At 42.2% G+C, this 22948-nt stretch overlaps 1 protein-coding gene across 3 annotated transcripts in view; it reads left to right on the top strand.

Annotated features, from left to right (window-relative positions):
- The window catches only part of LOC140204385 (TOG array regulator of axonemal microtubules protein 1), an 84519-nt gene extending 69733 nt beyond the window's left edge, over positions 1-14786 (top strand). For 2 of the 3 annotated variants that reach the window (XM_072271119.1, XM_072271116.1), the window contains exons 19-22: positions 841-1042; positions 3886-4105; positions 4799-4885; positions 13636-14786. In XM_072271119.1, coding sequence (XP_072127220.1) covers positions 841-1042; positions 3886-4105; positions 4799-4885; positions 13636-13889 — 763 coding nt within the window. In that variant the 3' untranslated portion in view covers positions 13890-14786. Of the gene's footprint in view, positions 1-823; positions 1043-3885; positions 4106-4798; positions 4886-13635 lie in introns of those variants that run through there. The other variant, XM_072271121.1, reaches the window with a different exon arrangement.
- Positions 14787-22948: the final 8162 nt, after the last annotated feature.

The raw sequence follows: 22948 nt of genomic DNA, 5'->3' as shown, positions 1-22948 counted from the left end.
TTGATAAAGAAGGTGAAACTAGCAAAGTTGTTGCCTTAGGGAAGCAGGGTGACAGGATGTATATTCAAATTATTATTCTGTAAAATATAAGTCCGGTTGCTCTAGCTCCTATATGAGTTGCATTTATTAGTATTTTACATTTACCAGAGTTACATTTATTAGTATTTTACATTTACCAGAATATATAATATGTTGTTTTCAAAATATTTTATTCTCTAATTTGGACTTGCATCTTTAGCTGAACTGTGCTTAAATAAGATCAAATGACAGATAATATGAAACTCCAACTCCAGACATCATAATTGGTCGGGTATCCTTGTTCTTTCAAATCTTTTGCTTAAAATAAAAACTGCTGGCTTAAATTTGGTTTATCTTATACATACTATAAATCTTGTATGTTTTATCATATTAGTCAATTTTTGTGCGGAACTATAAGAATTTAAACAAGGCTGGCATACATCTTTAATGCAGGTGAAAACAGACGAGGCACAACAACAATAGTAGATATCCCATTTAACTTTCAGAAACAATGTTTTTGAGAATGTGGACTAATGTTTAATCTCTTTTGTAGTTCTTGATTAAGCTTCTATTACATTTATTAGTCATCACTCAAGCAACCAGCAGTGGAGGTACAGTTATGCAAACTATGCACTGAAGGCGGTATTCTGAAAGGGAAATCATATTGTCCCTTCAACATCGAAATAATTAATGTATAGAATCAAAACTACAGTTTCTCTTTGGAAAGAAAAGCCTTTTCTGTATGCATTTATGTATTTTAATTTCTTTCTATGAAAATCTGCCTTCAAATTTTATTTGATTGTAGATTTTAATTTGTAACAGGGATGTCACAGATGCAGTAATGAATTTACGTGATTATACATGGAAACCATGTCCACGAAACTTGATGGAAAATGCAGAATACCTGAAGGAAATAACTGGTCTTTTGAGTGCTAAGGACTTTCGGGATCGTAGCCGAGGGATTGAACAGTTATTAACAGATTGCCAAAATAACCAGGAACTTGTTATAGTGAACATCGTTAAGGTAATACAGGGATAATCGTTATTTAAGTCACTGTGATATATGACTAATTGAGATATTTCTACTTTCCGGATTATTGTCTAGTTTTAAAGTAATGCGTGTTTCTGTGGTTGAGATGGTGGAGGAAAAGGTGTTGAGATAGAAAGTGGAATAAGAAAGGAAGGATCTGCTGGTATATGGTTCTATTAATTGCAGAGTTTTAATGTTTTTTAAAAAATCTCATTAAATGTCAAAATATTATTAACTGACTTATGCTACTTGTTCCACAATCCTCATTAATTGCAGAGGTTATGTTCTAGCTATGTCCATGAATAACAAATTTTACAAGTAATTTTGGCCTCAATAAACTGAACTACTTTAATGCCCATATACAAAAAAAAAACTGGAATAATACCAGGATAAGCTATTAAATATGCAACATTATGTTTTAAAAATATTGATAAAATCATGTCTGATGAATCTCATAGAATTTTTTGAGGATGTAACTAGTAGAGTGGATAGGGGAGAACCAGTGGATGTGGTATATTTGGATTTTCAGAAGGCTTTTGACAAGGTCCCACACGGGAGATTAGTGTGCAAACTTAAAGCGCACGGTATTGGGGGTAAGGTATTGGTGTGGGTGGAGAGTTGGTTAGCAGACAGGAAGCAAAGAGTGGGAATAAACGGGACCTTTTCAGAATGGCAGGCGGTGACTAGTGGGGTACCACAAGGCTCAGTGCTGGGACCCCAGTTGTTTACAATATATATTAATGACTTGGATGAGGGAATTAAATGCAGCATCTCCAAGTTTGCGGATGACACGAAGCTGGGTGGCAGTGTTAGCTGTGAGGAGGATGCTAAGAGGATGCAGGGTGACTTGGATAGGTTGGGTGAGTGGGCAAATTCATGGCAGATGCAATTTAATGTGGATAAATGTGAAGTTATCCACTTTGGTGGCAAAAATAGGAAAACAGATTATTATCTGAATGGTGGCCGATTAGGAAAAGGGGAGGTGCAACGTGACCTGGGTGTCATTATACACCAGTCATTGAAAGTGGGCATGCAGGTACAGCAGGCGGTGAAGGAGGCGAATGGTATGCTGGCATTTATAGCGAGAGGATTTGAGTACAGGAGCAGGGAGGTACTACTGCAGTTGTACAAGGCCTTGGTGAGACCGCACCTGGAGTATTGTGTGCAGTTTTGGTCCCCTAATCTGAGGAAAGACATCCTTGCCATAGAGGGAGTACAGAGAAGGTTCACCAGATTGATTCCTGGGATGGCAGGACTTTCATATGAAGAAAGAATGGATGAACTGGGCTTGTACTCGTTGGAATTTAGAAGATTGAGGGGGGATCTGATTGAAACGTATAAGATCCTAAAGGGATTGGACAGGCTAGATGCAGGAAGATTGTTCCCGATGTTGGGGAAGTCCAGAACAAGGGGTCACAGTTTGAGGATAGAGGGGAAGCCTTTTAGGACTGAGATTAGGAAAAACTTCTTCACACAGAGAGTGGTGAATCTGTGGAATTCTCTGCCACAGGAAACAGTTGAGGCCAGTTCATTGGCTATATTTAAGAGGGAGTTAGATATGGCCCTTGTGGCTACGGGGGTCAGGGGGTATGGAGGGAAGGCTGGGGCGGTGTTCTGAGTTGGATGATCAGCCATGATCATAATAAATGGCGGTGCAGGCTCGAAGGGCCGAATGGCCTACTCCTGCACCTATTTTCTATGTTTCTATAATAGAAATCTGTCATAGATATGGAAGGGTATACTATCTGTGCAGGTTTATAAACAATTAGACAATAAACTGGAATCTGTGAGCCAGCTTTATTAATAGTGTCTGGGAGTAAACCACTATAGTAGTAGGCTATACATTTGTTCTAGTAACCTTTGAAATAAGCATGAACCGTACTTTAAGCTGTTGAATATATTGATTCATACCAGCAGTAATAAGTTTTCAAATCACCCAGGTTTTTAAACAAAAACTGCTCTCTTTTAGGGCAGCAGCTGCCATGTTGCATAGCAGGAAACCATTTAATACAATGGATCCAGAAACTGATAACCCCGTATGCAATTTTTCATAATGTTTCATGGATATTGGTTGATAATAGTTAAAGCTACAAATAACAAACCTGTGAATAACAAGGAATGAGTCTACATTCCAATTACATAATCCTGCTTTCACAACTGAATCTGTATTTACGAATTTATAATACAGTTCTGATTTTACTGCTTTAATTACTCATAAAATGTGGTCTGATCTTCATCTAAGTTCAATAATAGACAAACACAATCTGCCTAAACTAATAACACACAAACAATTGCACTTTTCATGTCTTTATTGAACACATTGTTTAATCATTCACAGTCCAGGCTGTGCCACAAGGCGTGGAAAGGAACAGCTGAGACTTTTGCACAGTACTGTATATGGAAAGATTTAGTGGGCTATGAGCAGAAGGGGCTAGCTCACTGGGCAATGCAGTTTGCATGGGTGAAACTAGAACTAGAGGTCATAGGTTAAGGATGAAAGGTGAAATATTTAAGGAGAAAGAACCTGAGGGAGAACAACCTCGCTCAGAGGGTGCCAGCAGAGGTCATGGATGCGGGTTCATTTGCAACACTTAAGAGGAGTTTGGATAGGTACTTGGAAGAGGGTATGGTGGGCTATGGTCCAGGTGTAGGTAGATGGGACTTGGAAGAAAAGCAGATTGGCCCCGAGTAGGTAAGGTGAGGGATCTGTTTCTGTACTGTAATGTTCTGTGACTATATCCTGCAGCTGATGAGATTTTAATGTGTTGAGATCAAGTGGGGTTGTTGGCAGATATTTAATGACAATATAAAGTGATATGGTTACCTTTCTCATCTAGATATTTGATGCCTTCAAACCTCGATTGCATGATTCCAACAGCAAGGTGAATCAAATGGCATTAGAAGCCATGCAGAAAATAATCCCATTATTGAAGAATAATCTGGCTCAAGTTTTGAATATACTTATTCCTGCTATTGTAGACAATAATCTGAATTCTAAGAATCTTGGGATTTATAATGCTGCCATCAATGTTATTCATGCCTTCGTTCAACATATAGGTATGTAGAATTGATATTTGAGATGTCTGTCCTGTAATCAAATTCACGTCTGTGAAAATTTGTCTCCAGGTATTTGCAGACAAGAATACGTTTGGAGACTGTCATTGTCTTACTACAATAACATGAATCATTTGTGTTGAGCATATCTTTTTCACTAAGTGTAATCTGGTTTTATTCTCATCTGACTAAAATAAGAGTAGAAAATATTGGGGAAGTCAGGCAACTTCTATGGAAAGGGAAAAGAGTTGAGGCTTTGGGTCTTCATTTCCCTTTCTCATTTCTGACAAGCCAAAGATTTGTTGATTGTTTTTAAATCTCCATTAGCAGTGTTTAAAGATTATCAGTAAAAGTTACTGCTCTCCCAGCTTTTACCTAAACGGATAAGTTGCTAAATAAAATTTATTTAAAAAGCACAGAAAATCTTACAATTTCCCAATGGGTCAGGCATCATTTCTGGAGAAACAGGTTTAACAGTTGGGGATGATAACCTTTCATTGTAATGGAACTGTTAATAATTTTATTTTCTTGCTGTGCAGGTGTTGGCTATTTCCAGAATTTTCTGTTTTGTATTTTAGATTTCCAACATCTGAAACTATTTCTTAGTTTTTCAATGTAAATTACTTAGAGTTAAAATATGAAAATAATGTAAGTGCAAATCCTATCTTTAAATATTTTAATTTAATTTGTATTCAGATAATTTGCAGCTGCTTCAGCATTTCTGCAACAAGGCTCAATTCCTAAATGGAAAAGCAAAACAAGACATGACTGAGAAGCTTGCAGGTGAGGTATTTATCTTTGATTACAATTCGCCAAGAAGGGAAACAATGTAGTGAATAAATATCCAGTATTGTATATCCGCACTTGTAATTTGCCATTATGATGAATGGAATCTGTGCCGTTACCTATTCTCCTCAACAGCTGATTTCAGGATGTGTCATGGATATTCCATGGCAGCAATGAGTTGATCTCCATTATAAAGTGAGTATGTCCTTTCCAAGATGTACTGTATGAAACGTTGAAAGCATTTCCCATTTTGGTGCTTGAACTACTTGATCAAATACTATCTAGTTATTTCAGCTGTTGACACTTATATGCAAACAACCATTCCAGAAGATTCTTCAAGCAAAGATTAAACTGGTCACATTAATTTAACTGCATTATTCCAAGGGCTTTTGCTTGTCTTCAAACAGACAAAATGTTTTCAGCTACTAAAAATTTATCATAAATTTGGTTTTTGAATAAATGAATCTTGTGGAGAAGGAATTTTGTAAGGTATATAGTGACAGTTTATTTTAAGCTCCATTATTGCAATGACACTCCAGCAATTTATCCACCTCTGTCTTGAGGTATAAACTGGGTACTATAGACGCGTAAACTAGTTGTAAATACCTTCTTGTGACTTTAATATAGTCCAGAAATAGTTATTATAAAGATATGGATTAATTAAGGAAATGCAATTTGTATTTGTAAAACAACATTGATTATTTAAGGAAAATACTGATGTATGAATTTAAAGGAGTGGAATTTGTAGAATCACAGGAAAATCTGTCATGTGGGAGGTAATTCAACTTGGTAAAAGATGGCTCTCCAACATGATCAAATCTCCAGCACTAGATTTGTAATGCTACAGTTTATAGAACTACAAGTACATATGCAAGTACTGTTTAATTGTGATGAGCATTCCTGCCTCTTAACACTCTTTCATCATCCCTTTTTGTTGCTTCCTCAAAAAATGTAATGACATTAGTCTCAATATTTCAAAGTGTACCAGGCAATTGAATTGAATTGACTTTATTTCTTACATCCTTCATATGTGTGAGGAGTAAAAATCTTTACACTATATCTCCGTCTGTATGTGCAATTTATAGTAATTTGTAATAAATAGTATGTACAGTATGATATACAACAGAACAGTCAATAGAGCTTAGAAATACAATTGTGTCAGCGTAAATTAATCAGTCTGATGGCATGGCTTTAATACTGCAATACTGTTTCTCAGATGGTAGCAGCTGGAACATTTAGGAGTTGGGATTACTCAGGTCTCTAATGATCCTTAAGCCCTTTTTACGTGCCTGTCTTTTGATTAGTGGGAAGTTCACATCTACAGGTGTACCGGGCTGTCCACACCACTCTCTGCAGAGCCCTGCGATTGGGGGAGGTAATGTTCCCATACCAGACAGTGAGGCAGCCAGTCAGGATGCTCTCAATTGTGCCCCTATAGAAAGTCCTTAGGATTTGGGGACTCATGCCAAACTTCCTCAACCGTCTGAGGTGAAAGAGGCGCTGTTGTGCTTTTTTCACCACACAGTCAGTATGTACAGACCAAATGAGATCCTTGTTGATGTGTATACTGAGGAACTTGAAGCTGTTCACCCTCTCAGCCCCAGATCCATTGATGTCAATAGGGGGTGAATCTGTCTCCTTTCCCCCTTTAGACCACAACCAGTTCCTTTGTTTTTGCAACATTGAGGGAGAGGCTGTTTTCCTGACACCACTATGTCAGGGTGGTGACTTCTTCTCTGTCAGCTGCCTCATTGTTATTTGAGATGAGGTCAGTCAGTGTGGTATCATCTGCAAATCTAATTTGCAGATTGGAGCTATGGCTGGTGACACAGTCATGGTTGTACAGAGAGTAAAGAAGGGGGCTTAGGACAAAGCCCTGGGGGACTCCTGTGTTGAGGGTCAGAGGGGCACAGGTGAGGGAACCCACTCTTACCACCTGCCGGCAATCTGACAGGAAGTCCAGGATCCACGGTGGTGTCTGAAAAGAGGATGCTGTCTAAGTTGCATGCCATCTTGGTCAATGTCTCCCATCCACTGCATAATGTACTGGGTGGGCACAGGAGTACATTCAGCCAGAGACTCATCCCACCGAGATGCAGTACTGAGCGTCATAGGAAGTCATTCCTGCCTGTGGCCATCAAACTTTACAACTCCTCCCTTGGAGGGTCAGACACCCTGAGCCAATAGGCTGGTCCTGGACTTATTTCATAATTTACTGGCATAATTTACATTTAACTATTTATGGTTCTATTACTATTTATTATTTATGGAGCAACTGTAATGAAAACCAGTTTCCCTCGGGATTAATAAAGTATGACTATGACTATGACAACTGCACAAGACAGGGTGAAGGCCGAGGTTTCTGAGCTTCTTGTCAAGCCTGGAGAAAATTTTCTATGAATGCTAAACTGTATTCTAAGAGCAGCACTCTCACATAAGCATCCCTCCTCTCCAGGTGTGTAAGGACAGTGTGTAAGAGCTGTAGCTATTGCATCATTCGTGGATTGGTTGTGTTGGTAGGCAAGTTATAGAGGGTCCAGTGTGGGTGGTAGTATGCTGCAGATGTAGTCCTTGACCAGCCTCTCAAAGCATTTGCTTGTTATTGAGGTGAGTGCAACAGGACACCACTAGTTCAGACATGTTACCTTGGTCTTTTTAGGTACAGGGACAATGCTGGATGATTTGAAGCAGGAGGGCACTCTACACTGGGTGCCGTCCAGTTCTGTGCCTTGCGGCTGTTCATTCATTGGAAAGACCTGCATACTTCAGCCTCAGAGATGACCAAGGTGCAGGTTGCATCGGCATCTCTCCTCGGGGGCTCAGTGTTGGTGACGTTGAACCAAGTGGAAAGAAGATTTGGCCCATCTGGAAGAAAGGCAGCAATGTTAGCAGCACCACTGTGTTTAGCTTTGAAGTCTGCGATGGTGTGTAGACCTTGCCATAAGCTGCATGTGTTGTCACTGGGGAGTTGTGTCTGGATCTTGTTCCTATATTGTTGTTTCGCTGCCTTGGTGATTTTGTGTAGATCGTAGCTGCATTTCTTGAGTGCTTGGTGGTTACTGGCGGCAAAAGCTCTGTCTTGTTCTGGAAAGTGCAGCGCTCGCAACTGTTGATCCAGGGTTTCTGCTTTGGATAAACCCTGACGGATTTTTGGGAGGCAACGTCCTCGATGCACTTCTGGGTGAAGCTCACGACCACTTCTGTGAACTAGGAGACATCCTCATCACAAAGGACATTCCAGTTGAAGTCATCAAAGTGGACCTGTAGCATGGATACTGATTGGTTGGACCAACAGTGGACGGTTTTAACTATGGCCGTCTCTTGTTTCAGCTTCTGCCTGTACTCGGCAGAAGCAGGATGGAGGAGTGGTCAGATTCTCAAATGGTGGACGGAGGAGCACTTTGTAAGCGTTGCAGAAGGGAGAGTAGCAGTGGTCGAGTATGTTATCTCTCTGTGTGCTCACCTGGATGTGTTGACAAAACTTCAGAGAGACTTCAGTCAACAACGCTCAATGTCCCTGGTGACAATGAAAGCAGCCTCCAGGTGTATAGTCTCCAGGGTGCTGATGGTCTCGCACAATTCCTTGACAGCCAGGTCAGTATTGGCCTGCAGTGGAATATACAGTTAAAGTCAGAAGTTTACATACACCTTAGCCAAATACATTTAAACTCAGTTTTTCACAATTCCTGACATTTAATCCTAGAAAACATTCCCTGTCTTAGGTCAGTTAGGATAACTACTTTATTTTAAGAATGTGAAATGTCAGAATAATAGTAGCAAGAATGATTTATTTCAGCTTTTATTTCTTTCACCAGTGGGTCAGAAGTTTACATACACTTTGTTAGTATTTGGTAGCATTGCTTTTAAATTGTTTAACTTGGGTCAAACGTTTTGGGTAGCCTTCCACAAGCTTCTCACAGTAAGTTGCTGGAGTTTGTTCCACTCCTCCGGACAGAACTGGTGTAACTGAGTCAAGTTTGTAGGCCTCCTTGCTCGCACACGCTTTTTCAGTTCTGCCCACAAATTTTCTCCAAAGTTGTGGTAAAATTGCTTAAGGACAACAAAGTCAAGGTACTGGAGTGGCTGTCACAAAGCCCTGATCTCAATCAGATAGAAAATTTGTGATCACTGTCATCAAATTCCCTCTCATTGGTGAATACCAAAGAGAAGTATTCATTGAGGACCTCGCTCACTTCCACAGCCTCCAGGCACATCTTCCTACCTTTATCTCTAATCGGACCTACCTTCACTCCTGTCATCCTTTTGTTCTTCACATAATTGAAGAATGCCTTGGGGTTTTCCTTTACCCTACTCACCAAGGCCTTCTCATGCCCCCTTCTTGCTCTTCTCAGCCCCTTTTTAACCTCCTTTCTTGCTACCCTATATTCCTCAATAGACCCATCTGATCCTTGCTTCCTAAACCTCATGTATGCTGCCTTCTTCTACCTGACTAGATTCTCCACCTCACTTATCACCCATGGTTCCTTCACCCTACCATTCTTTATCTTCCTCACCGGGACAAATTTATCCCTAACATCCTGCAAGAGATCTCTAAACATGTCCATAGTACATTTCCCTGCAAAAGCATCATCCCAATTCACACCCGCAAGTTCTAGCCTTATAGCCTCATAATTTGCCCTTCCCCAATTTAAAATTTTTCCTGTCCTCTCTGATTCTATCCTTTTCCATGATAACGCTAAAGGCCAGGGAGCAGTGGTCACTGTCCCCCAGATGCTCACCCACTGAGAGATCTGTGACCTGACCCGGTTCGTTACCTAATACTAGATCTAGTATGGCACTCCCCCAGTCGGCCTGTCAACATACTGTGACAGGAATCCATCCTGGACACACTTAACAAACCCTGCCCCGTCTAAACCTTTGGAACTAATCAGGTGGCAATCAATATTAGGGAAGTTAAAGTCACCCATGATAACAACCCTGTTATTTTTGCACCTTTCCAAAATCTGCCTCCCAATCTGCTCCTCTGTATCTCTGCTGCTACCAGTTTATAAAAGATATCAGTAGATAGACTGTCTCCAGAGATGGAGACAGAGAGATTGAGAAAGGGGAGGGAGGTGTCAGAAATGAACCAAGTAATTTTGAGCGCAGGGTCAAAGTTGGAGGCAAAGTTGATGAAATCGAGCTCAGTATGGCTGCAGGAAGTAGTACCAGTGCTGTCGTCAATGTAGCGTAAAAAGGGTTGGGGAGTGATGCCGGTGTAGGCTCGGAACGTGGAAGGTTCCACGTAGCCGATGAAAAGATAGGCACAGCTGGGACTCGTGCAAGTGCCCATGGCTAACCTTTGGTTTGAAGGAAGTGGGAGGAGCCAAAGGAGAAATTATTGAGGGTGAGGACCAGTTCTGTCAGACGGAGAAGAGAGGTGGTGCAGGGGAATGAGCTAGGACTGTTGGACAGAAAGAAGTAGTCTTTCAGGCCCTCCTGATGGGGGAGACGGTGGTTAAGTTACTGGACAGACATCATAGTGTTGCTGAACTGCAGTGATTAAGAGTTTCTCAGTTGGATCAAGGACTGAATATTTGAAAGGAAGTGGCTGGTTTCAGGCTTCTGCACCTCCTGCCCAGTGGTGGCTGCGTGAAGATGGCATGGCTCAGCTGGTGGGGATCTTTAACAGTGGATGCTGTCTTCTTGAGACAATGCCTTATGAAGGTACTTTCGCTGCTGGAGAGGAATGTGCCCATGTTCCAGTGGGCTGAGTCCACTACTCTGCTGCAGGACATTGCTGCACATTGAAATTGCCGTACCAGACCGTGATGCAACAAGTCAGGATACTTTCAACAGTACATCTGTAAATAAATAAATGTAAGTATGTTCGGTGACAAGCCAAACCTTCTTAATCCCAGTCCTAAACTGGGGAATTTAAATTCAGGTAACTAAGTATTGACCCACTACAAATTCACCTATCACCGAAACTGGTCTACCCCAGATGCCATCTCCCTGGTCCTACATTCATCTCTGGAGCATCTGGAGAGTAAAAACACTTGCATTAGACTACTGTATATTGGCTACAGCTTTATTTGAATTTATTTAAATCTTGCAGCCATCCCACAACATGAGGAAGTAATAATCTTTGTGTTATGACTCCGTTGCAATATACAGACATGTGAATTTATAAGTCTAATGGCTTGTAGAAAGAAACTGTCCCATAGCCTGTTTGTCCTAGATTTTATGCTACAGTTTGCCAGACAGCTGCAGCTTGAACAGTTCGTGGTTGGGGTGACTGGTGACGCCAATGATCTTCCAGGCTGCCTTTATGCACCTGCTGCTGTACTGAATCACCAACCGGGAAGTCCTTGACAGAGCCACCAGCACAAGAATTGAGGCAAGAGTCCTCCAGGCCCAGCTATGCTGGACTGGCCATGTAATCCGCATGGGTGAAACAAGAATCCCCAGGCAGCTGCTCTACGGTAAGCTTGAGCGTGGCAGTCGCAATCGGGGCTGCCCCAAACAAAGATTCAAAGACAACCTGAAATCTTACATCAAATGGGCAGACCTCCAGCCTTGACAACTTGAGGAGTCCGCAGCCGACAGGGCTGCGTGGCGCACCCTAACCAGAAAAGCTGCATCTGACTTTGAGGATGACCGAAATCAGCGCCTTGCAGCAGCATGAGACCGACGCCACAAAGCTGTGTATGCACCTGTTCTAACAACCACCATTCCATGTCCAACCTGCAACTACATGTGTGCTTCAGCCTTTGGCCTCCAAAGCCATGCGCGTATCCACAGATGACTGCACAATGTTTAGTCTTCCTCGGACCCTGAGAGACAACTACCACCACTGCTGTAATTGTCCAAAATAGAGGAAGGCTAACGTCCAAAGGTGTGCTGGGCTGTCCATACCACTCTCTGCAGTGCCCAACAATCGAGGTTGGTGCAGTTCCTGTATCAGGCGGTGATACAGCCAGTCAGGTTGCTCTTAGTGGTGCCCCTGTAGAAGGTCTTGAGGATTTGAGGGCTCATGCCGAACTTCTTCAGTTGCCTGAGATTGAAGAGACACTGTTGTGCTTTTTTTTTTTTTTTGCCACATAGCTGATGTGTACAGTCCAGGTGAGATCTTTGGTGATGTGTACACAGAGGAACTTGAAACTGGGTATAGTATTGCCTTCAATACTATAATTCCAAGCAAACTCATCAACACCTCCCACTACAACTGGATCCTCCTGACTAGAATATCACGAACAACATGAATAGGCAAAAACACCTCTGCCTCAATTATTCTAAACACTGGTGCTTCTTGAGGTTGCACCCTCAGCCTCCTACTCAACTCCCTGAACAGTCATTACTGTATGGTCAGATTCTGCTCTAACCCCGTCTGCCAGTTTTCAAATGATACCACTGTACTGGGCCATGTCTCAAATAATGATGGTGTACAGGAAGGAGATAGAGAGCTTAGTAGCATGGTGTTATGGTAATAACCTTTCTCTCAATGTCAACAAAACAAAAGAGCTGGTCATTGTCTTTGGGAAGTGGGTGTGCACGCTCTCCTGTCTACTTCAATAGTATTGAGATTGAGAGCTTCAGGTTCCCAGGAATAAACATCCTGTCGTCCAACCACATGGACACCATGGCCAACATGTCCACCAATGCCTCTTCTTCAGGAGGCTAAAGACTCCTCATTGACCTTTGCCAATTTTTATCCATGTACCATAGAAACCATCTAATCAGGAACTATCCAGATTTGGAATGGCAGTTTCTCAACATATGACTTTAAGAAACCACAGAGAGTTGTGTACACAGCTCAGCACATCATGGAAACCAGATTCCTCACAATGGACTCCATTTATACATTTTTCTACCTCTGTCAAACAGCCAACCTAATCAAGGAGCCCACACAACCCGGAAATTCTCTCTTCCCCCCTCTTCCACTGGGCAGAAGATACAAAAGTCCAAAACCATGTACCACCATTCTCAAGCAAAAGAAAATATGCAGATGCTGGAAATCCAAGCAACACACACAAAATGGTGGAGGAACTCAACAGGCCAGGCAGCATCTATGGAAAAGAGCATAGTTGATGTTTCAGGCTGAGACCCTTCTGCAGGACCTGATGAAGTGCCTCAGCCCAAAACACCGACTATACTCTTTTCAATAGATGCTTCCTGGTTTGCTGAGTTCCTCCAGCAACTGGTGCGTGTTACCACCATTCTCAAGGGCATCTCCTATCCTGCTGTTATAGAACAATTGATGGTTCCCTGGAATGATAAGATGGAATCTTGACCTCACAATCTTGCTTGTTATGATCTTGCACCTTATTGTTTACCTGCTCTGATGTTGGACAGTAGCTGTTAGATTTTATTCTGCATTTTGTTATTGTTTTACATTTTCTCTGTGCACTGGATAATGATTTGATCTGTATGAACAGTAGCGAAGACTAGCTTTTCACTGTTTCTTGGCACATCTGACAATAATATTCCAATTCCAAGGATTAAAAAGTCATCTGGTTCATGACTGCCTTTTTTACTCTTGCAATTAGAAAGGAAATATGTTTCTTTTATTTGGTCTGGCCTATACGTGAATCTAGAACTTAGTCGTCTCAATTAGGATCAATTAGGGGTAAACGGTGAATGCTGATACAGTTCATATCTCACAAACAGGTTTTAAAAACACTAATGATCCTACATGCAACCGTTCAGCAAATGCAATGAGTGCTTCACTGAATGTAACAATGGGTTGATGCATTTGAATTTAAAATAAAGCTGTAATAACACATTTATTCCTTTTTCCATTTCAGATCTGGTGCCAGATCTTTATATACGAAAACCACAAATTGTCGAACAAAAGGTTTTGCCAGTTTTGTGGCATCTTCTGGGGAACATGACAAACAGTGGTTCACTTCCTGGTAGCGGAGGAAACATTCGTATTGCTGCAGCTAAATTGGCAAAAGTTCTGTTTGAACAAATGGGTCAAAGTTTAATTGATCAAACCCCAACTCGGCCACCACATATTTCAAAGACTTTACAGGACCTGTTAGATTCCACATCCTAAAACCAGAAAGCAGCTTCAGAAACATTTTTAGTGAAAGCAAGAGGGCTTTCATGTTCCTGTTGAATGTGCACTTTTCACACATTGAAATGGTTCTATTTTTACAAACAGGAACAAATCTCTGTTTATTTATATATGCTACAAGTTAATATTGGATTCTAAATTCTGCAATTACAGGTTGGTTTCTGCAGTAGCTATGAATAACATTTACACTAAAATCACTGCAGCTAATCTTGCACTTCCGTACAGTAGAATCCAATAAGCATTTAACACCATCACTGTATGGAAAATGTCATTAATTGTAAAGATGTGGTGCACATCAAATATGTTTCTAAATTTGTAATCAAGTGTACAGTGTTAACTAATACACCTACAAATCACTATTTAATGCTAAGTTTCTATATCATTGGAGGCTGGGAGAGGGAAGAATATAATTGGTAAAGTGCCTTGGCTGGCAGAGTTGAATCAATGTTTATTTTGTATTAGTCCTCCAATATGACAATGTTTATCTCTCCAATTGTGTATTGTACAGTGTTAATTTTCTCCTAGTTGTAAATTATTTCATTAGCTTGAAGGCTGAACTTAAAATTCTACATTTACACATTGTGTTTAAAATGTTACCAAGGCATGATCAAGATCCCTGCAAGAAAAATATTTTTGTTACAGATTCTAATACATACAGAGTTGTCTTAAAGAAGCATTGATAAATGTATATTCCATATTTTTGAGTATACAAACATATAATCTTGTTTTACCCACATATTTGTGAAATAATAACACTCGAATTCATTTGTGTAATTGTACAGTCAGTTGACAATAGTGCCAGTGCTCTTGTACAGGCAAAAGTATGTGCTTCTTGGTAAAATGTTTAAAGGAAGTAAATGACTTTATTTGTTTAAATGCAGTATTATTGATTATTTTTTGGTAAATTATTCAAATGTTTATCTGCATTTCTACCTTGATTTGCTATAATAGAATTCAGTACAATTTCTTATCCTTATCTATGGTTGCAGTCACAACTCAGTCTATTATCACCATGGTGAGACTAAATACCTTTATATTCATACTTCTGTTGAATGGTAAGTAGTCATACAATGTCTAAGGTGAAATACACAGCTTCAGCACTTTTTCTTCAGCACTTCTGAAAGATCGGTCACAAAATGCTCTGCACTATATCTCAGTCACTCATATTTTGAGGATTTTTATTTAGGTACATTTATGATAAGAATTGATCACTTTTTTTAAAGTTCAGCAGGCAAAAAAAACACCATCATAAGTATGTGGGCAGTAGTATAAATGTAAAGCCGAGAAATATCTAGACTTGTGATAATTAGTTTTTGTTTAATGGCAGATGTGGAACTGCTCCATTTGGAAGGTTGTTCTATTAATGTCTCATGAATTCTTTCCCAAAGGGCAGGTGGGTAAAATACTTGGAATTGGTATTCTCAGTGAATAAGCTACACTATAAAGCTGCAATTGTGCTGCTTCATGACACCACTTAATATGAATATGGTTCATGTATTTATGGCAATCAAAAGTATTGCATATGCTGGGAATTTAAATTAGTAAATGCTGGAAGTACTTAGCAGGTCAGAGCAACCTTTCCCTTCTCATAGCTGCTGATTGTTTTCAGCATTTTCTGTTGGTAATCATCTGCATTAATGGTATTTCAACAATAATTTTTTTAACTCTTTCATTGCCAACAATGTATATAACTAGGAACCCAGGAAAGAGGATAGATAGAAAGTGAAAAAGTTAGTTCAAAAGACAGCTTTATATACAAGAATCAGGCTGAATGTATAGAAAAATACAGATGAGATGTCAGTTAAAAACTGACCAGACAACGCAAGTAAAAAGAATGGGGATTAGCAAGTGTAGAATGGTATTTATAATGGTATTGGGAATTTGAGTTCAATTCTGTTGCTGTCTGTAAAGAGTTTGTATGGTGCCTCATGACCACATGGGTTTGCGCTGGGTGATCTGGTTTCTTCCCATAGTCCAAAGATGTATCAGTTAGTAGGTTAATTAATCAATGTAAATTGTCCTGTGATTAGGGTAATGTTCAATAGGTGAGCTGAAAGGGCACACGCTGTAACTCTTATTTATATATTAAAAAAAAAAAAAAAATTTATTTTCACAGAAATTTAAAGGATTTTGAAATGTGCATAACAATAAACAAGTTGTCAGAAGAGTAGTGGGGTTCGTTAAGGACCAAACTAGGAATCTATTAACGGGGACAGAATTTGAGGCTAAATGTACATTTTGGGTCCATGTTCATCAAGAGAGTATTGACAAAGCTGACAATGGCAGGCAATTCAATTTAATATTGGCTACAGTGAGAATTCTGAAAGCAATAATCCAGATGACAATTTTGCAAGTATGATTAATGAAGGAGAGCACTCCTGCATTTGTCATAAGGAAATGGTGCTTGACCGTCATGATGGTTTTTTACAGCATGGGTACAAACTTGTCTGAGCCAAGTAAACCATTGTAGCAAATATGTTTTTGTTTAGTATTGAAAGAATAGGTTCTGTCCTGAAACATACTGTAGGTTTTTTTTAAAATTTCACTAATTTAGATTTAGGATTATGGAACAAATTTTTGAAATTTACAGATGAGACCAATGTTGCTAAGTCTGTAATGTTCGGTAAGACTGGCTGTTGGAATAGTAAAACGGATGACAGATATACTTCAATATGGAAAATTGCATGTGGTACCACAATGTACTCAGGCTGCCAACCTTTTCCAAATGGGATTGATAAGTAGTCCAATTACAGCGTGATACATCACAGACTGCAAAGGCTTTAAGGATTAAAACACCATGCGCAAGACTATCAAGGATTGACATTATTGAGGACAAGTGGTGTGCGCCAGGATTCCTGATCGTAGCAGAAAAAGTTGCAGCAAACTGATTTATTTCCCAGAAACCTAACCACTGGTATTTGCTGCTGCTGGGCATCTAAACGTATGGATTATAATGATGTACTTGTTATAATGTGTTTGTTTTTTTCAGTGACTGGAGGCATATCCAGCTCATCGAATGGATGTTGTGACTGATGCTAAACTTTTATTATGAGAATTTATTCCTAGGTTTGTAATCCCTGAGAATGTGATAATTTTCCACACTTTACAAGCAAGGGTGGTTCAAGAGTTGATAAAGGCCCTACTGTGTAAAGCATCATTTTACTTGTCTGTACCACTCACAATTTACTGGAGCAATTGAGAAATAGACGGGCTAAATTGTGTGAGGAAACTGAAGTGATTAAAGGCACTTCCACTGGTTCTCAAGGCAATGCATATGTGAAAGTATTGGGATGTCCCATGCACTTACCAAGTACTCCTCCACTTTCAGTTAACAGATGAGCGTCAATACTATGAGTGAAAGTATGGTACAACATTGTGTGGCACGAACACAAATTCTTAAAGATTTTCCTCAGCAGGTGCTTGAGACCCATAGGTGTGACACTTGGCAGCCGTCATAACTTATCAGCCAGGAGTCTGGGTACTGGTGAGGTCCTACCACTGGAAGAATTGCTTTGAGCCCCTTTGGGAAGATCAGTTTCAAGTATTGCTAACCATGTACTGCTAATCAAGTACTGCTTTGAAGGTCCATGGAAGACCAACCTGAGTCCATGCATCACATGATAAGCCAGCTGGGCGACAAGTCCAGGAAACCCAGTGGCAATAAGAAATGTGATGACAAGGACTGAATTATTTGATCATTACTGTTTACAGCTTAAGTAGTCACTATGAATTATAAGTTCTGGATAGTCTGTATGTCTTTTTGCTTAATTATAAAACTACCTTGTACACTTACACTGAAGAACAGAGTATATAATGTACAAGGCAGAATGATTCAGATTTATTTATCACTTATACACAGTGGCCACTTTATTAGGTACACTTGTACACCTTGTTGATGTAAATATCTAACCAGCCACTCAAGTGCCAGCAACTGTACATAAAAGCATGCAGACACGGTCAAGAGGTCCAGTTGTTTGAACCAAACATCAGAATAGGGAAGAAATATGATCTAAGTGACTTTGACCATGGAATGATTGTTAATGCCAAACAACACACATCAAAGTTGCCGGTGAACGCAGCAGGCCAGGCAGCATCTCTAGGAAGAGGTACAGTCGACGTTTCAGGCCGAGACCCTTCGTCAGGACTAACTGAAGGAAGAGTTAGTAAGCTTACTAACCTCTTCCTTCAGTTAGTCCTGACGAAGGGTCTCGGCCTGAAACGTGGACTGTACCTCTTCCTAGAGATGCTGCCTGGCCTGCTGCGTTCACCGGCAACTTTGATGTGTGTTGCTTGAATTTCCAGCATCTGTAGAATTCCTGTTGTTTTAATGCCAAACAGGTGGTTTGAGAGTCTTGGAAACTGCTGATTACCTGGGATTTTCACGCACAGCAATATCTGGAGCTTACAGAAAATGACATGAGAAACAAAAATATCCAGTGAACAACACACATCAAAGTTGCTGGTGAACGCAGCAGGCCAAGCAGCATCTGTAGGAAGAGGTGCAGTCGACGTTTCAGGCTGAGACCCTTTGTCAGGACTAACTGAAGGAAGAGTGAGTTAAGGGATTTGAAAGTTGGAGGGGGACGGGGAGATCCAAAATGATAGGAGAAGACAGGAGGGGGAGGGATAGAGCCAAGAGCTGGACAGGTGATAGGCAAAAGGGGATACGAGAGGATCATGGGACAGGAGGTCCGGGAAGAAAGACAAGGGGCGGGGGACCCAGAGGCTGGGCAAGAGGTATATTCAGAGGGACAGGGAGAAAAAGGAGAGTGAGAGAAAGAATGTGTGCATAAAAATGAGTAACAGATGGGGTACGAGGGGGAGGTGGGGCCTTAGCAGAAGTTAGAGAAGTCGATGTTCATGCCATCAGGTTGGAGGCTACCCAGATGGAATATAAGGTGTTGTTCCTCCAACCTCAGTGTGGCTTCATCTTTACAGTAGAGGAGGCCGTGGATAGCCATGTCAGAATGGGAATGGGATGTGGAATAAAAATGTGTGGCCACTGGGAGATCCTGCTTTCTCTGGCGGACAGAGCGTAGATGTTCAGCAAAGCGGTCTCCCAGTCAGCGTCGGGTCTCGCCAATATATAAAAGGCCACATCGGGAGCACCGGACGCAGTATATCACCCCAGTCGACTCACAGGTGAAGTGTTGCCTCACCTGGAAGGACTGTTTGGGGCTCTGAATGGTGGTAAGGGAGGAAGTGTTAAGGGCATGTGTAGCACTTGTTCCGCTTACATGGATAAGTGCCAGGAGGGAGTCAGTGGGGAGGGATGGGGGAGACGAGTGGACAAGGGAGTTGTGTAGGGAGCGATCCCTGCGGAATGCAGAGAGAGGCGGGGAGGGAAAGATGTGCTAAGTGGTGGGATCCCGTTGGAGGTGGCGGAAGTTACGGAGAATAATATGTTGGACCCGGAGGCTAGTGGGGTGGTAGGTGAGGACCAGGGGAACCCTATTCCTCGTGGGGTGGCGGGAGGATGGAGTGAGAGCAGATGTACGTGAAATGGGGGAGATGCGTTTAAGAGCAGAGTTGATAGTGGAGGAAGGGAAGCCCCTTTCTTTAAAAAAGGAAGACATCTCCCTCGTCCTAGAATGAAAAGCCTCATCCTGAGAGCAGATGCGGCGGAGACGGAGGAATTGCAAGAAGGGGATGGCGTTTTTGCAAGAGACAGGGTGAGAAGAGGAATAGTCCAAATAGCTGTGAGAGTCAGTAGGCTTATAGTAGACATCAGTGGATAAGCTGTCTCCAGAGACAGAGACAGAAAGATCCAGAAAGGGGAGGGAGGTGTCGGAAATGGACCAGGTAAACTTGAGGGCAGGGTGAAAGTTGGAGGCAAAGTTAATAAAGTCAACGAGTTCTGCATGCGTGCAGGAAGCAGCGCCAGTGCTGTCGTCGATGTAGCGAAGGAAAAGTGGGGGACAGATACCAGAATAGGCACGGAACATAGATTGTTCCACAAAGCCAACAAAAAGGCAGGCATAGCTAGGACCCATACGGGTGCCCATAGCTACACCTTTAGTTTGGAGGCAGTGGGAGGAGCCAAAGGAGAAATTATTAAGAGTAAGGACTAATTCCGCTAGACGGAGCAGAGTGTTGGTAGAGGGGAACTGATTAGGTCTGGAATCCAAAAAGACGCGTAGAGCTTTGAGACCTTCCTGATGGGGGATGGAAGTATATAAGGACTGGACATCCATGGTGAAAATAAAGCGGTGGGGGCCAGGGAACTTAAAATCATAGAAAAGTTTAAGAGCCTGAGAAGTGTCACGAACATAGGTCGGAAGGGATTGAACAAGGGGTGATAAAACAGTGTCGAGGTATGCAGAAATGAGTTCGGTGGGGCAGGAGCAAGCTGAGACAATAGGTCGGCCAGGACAGGCAGGTTTGTGGATCTTGGGTAGGAGGTAGAAACGGGAAGTCCGGGGTGTGTCTGTCCCCCACTTTTCCTTCGCTACATCGACGACTGCATTGGCGCTGCTTCCTGCACGCATGCAGAACTCGTTGACTTTATTAACTTTGCCTCCAACTTTCACCCTGCCCTCAAGTTTACCTGGTCCATTTCCGACACCTCCCTCCCCTTTCTGGATCTTTCTGTCTCTGTCTCTGGAGACAGCTTATCCACTGATGTCTACTATAAGCCTACTGACTCTCACAGCTATCTGGACTATTCCTCTTCTCACCCTGTCTCTTGCAAAAACGCCATCCCCTTCTTGCAATTCTTCCGTCTCCGCCGCAACTGCTCTCAGGATGAGGCTTTTCATTCTAGGACGAGGGAGATGTCTTCCTTTTTTAAAGAAAGGGGCTTCCCTTCCTCCACTATCAACTCTGCTCTTAAACGCATCTCCCCCATTTCACGTACATCTGCTCTCACTCCATCCTCCCGCCACCCCACTAGGAATAGGGTTCCCCTGGTCCTCACCTACCACCCCACTAGCCTCCGGGTCCAACATATTATTCTCCGTAACTTCCGCCACCTCCAACGGGATCCCACCACTTAGCACATCTTTCCCTCCCCGCCTCTCTCTGCATTCCGCAGGGATCGCTCCCTACACAACTCCCTTGTCCATTCATCCCCCCCCATCCCTCCCCACTGACTCCCTCCTGGCACTTATCCGTGTAAGCGGAACAAGTGCTACACATGCCCTTACACTTCCTCCCTTACCACCATTCAGGGCCCCAAACAGTCCTTCCAGGTGAGACTTCACCTGTGAGTCGACTGGGGTGATATACTGCGTCCGGTGCTCCCAATGTGACCTTTTATATATTGGCGAGACCCGACGCAGACTGGGAGACCGCTTTGCTGAACATCTACGCCCTGTCCGCCAGAGAAAGCAGGATCTCCCAGTGGCCACACATTTTAATTCCACATCCCATTCCCATTCTGACATGTCTATCCACGGCCTCCTCTACTGTAAAGATGAAGCCACACTCAGGTTGGAGGAACAACACCTTATATTCCGTCTGGGTAGCCTCCAACCTGATGGCATGAACATTGACTTCTCTAACTTCCGCTAAGGCCCCACCTCCCCCTCGTACCCCATGTGTCACTCATTTTTATGCACACATTCTTTCTCTCACTCTCCTTTTTCTCCCTCTGTCCCTCTGAATATACCTCTTGCCCATCCTCTGGGTCCCCCCCCCCTTGTCTTTCTTCCCGGACCTCCTGTCCCATGACCTCTCGTATCCCCTTTTGCCTATCACCTGTCCAGCTCTTGGCTCTATCCCTCCCCCTCCTGTCTTCTCCTATCATTTTGGATCTCCCCGTCCCCCTCAAACTTTCAAATCCCTTACTCACTCTTCCTTCAGTTAGTCCTGACGAAGGGTCTCGGCCTGAAACGTCGACTGTACCTCTTCCTAGAGATGCTGCTTGGCCTGCTGCGTTCACCAGCAACTTTGATGTGTGTTGCTTGAATTTCCAGCATCTGCAGAATTCCTGTTGTTTGCGTAATATCCAGTGAACGGCAGTTCTGTGGATGAAAATGCTTTGTTAATGAGAGAGATCAGCAGAGAATGGCCAGACTGGTTCAAGCTGACAGGAAGGTGACAATAATTCAAATACCCACACATTTCAGCAGTGATGTGCAAAAGAGTATCTCTGAGTGCACATCGAACCTTGAAGTGGATGGGCAACATCAGCAGAAGACCATGAGTACACACTCAATGGCCAGCTCATTAGGCCACTCGGTATACATCAAAACAGAGTGAAATGTGTCATTTGCAATAACAACCAAGAAGTGTGCCATATATTCTTGTGCCAAAAATCACACCCACAATGTTCAACACAAGCAGCAGCAACAACATAACAAAACAACAATAGCCAAACTATCCCCGTACCTATCTTCTACCCCATCATACACACAGATCTCCAACCTCATGTCAGGTGCCTTGGGGCTCCAGACTCAAGTGCACAAACATCAGCTCTCCAATCTTCAGTCTCTAGCCCAGGCTCCCCGACTTGCTGACTTTGTGCTCCTAACCTCTAGTCTCTGGTCCAGGCTTGCCATCTACTCACTCTCTTTGTTCAGTCTTCGACCTTCCAGGCTTTCTATCTCTGAATTTGCTGACTTCAGCTTTTGACTTTTCAGTCTTTCTATCTCTGAACTCACCGAGTTCTAGATTTCAACCTTCAGCTTTGCCAACCTCACAGACCTCCAGTCCTTGGTGGCCTGGTTTGGGGGTGGGGTGGTGCTGTCACTGGCCCTCGTGACTCCTGCCTGTACAGACTTCAGACTCGGGACTAACTGAAGAAAGCAAATGAAAATGAGGTGGAAACCGTTCAGATAAATCAGGAAGGGATGGAGGAAAGTCAATCAGTGGGGTCAAATAAATAAAAGGGAAAAGAAGTCATAGAATACAATGTAGGTAAGCCCACGGTCACGCTCTTTTGTAGGATGAATATAGGTATAGACTGTTTTCTAAACAGGGAAAAAATTCAGAAGTGCAAAGAGAATTGAGAGTCCTCATGTTGGATTCCCAACAAGTTAACTTGCAGGTTAAGTTGGTGATAACGAGGCAAATACAATGTTAACGTTCATTTCTAG

This window comes from Mobula birostris, chromosome 1 (genome assembly GCF_030028105.1).
Source record: "Mobula birostris isolate sMobBir1 chromosome 1, sMobBir1.hap1, whole genome shotgun sequence".
Taxonomy (NCBI): Eukaryota; Metazoa; Chordata; class Chondrichthyes; order Myliobatiformes; family Myliobatidae; genus Mobula; species Mobula birostris.
The sequence above is the reverse complement of the archived record's forward strand: the minus strand, read 5'-3'. Positions and strand labels throughout refer to the sequence as shown.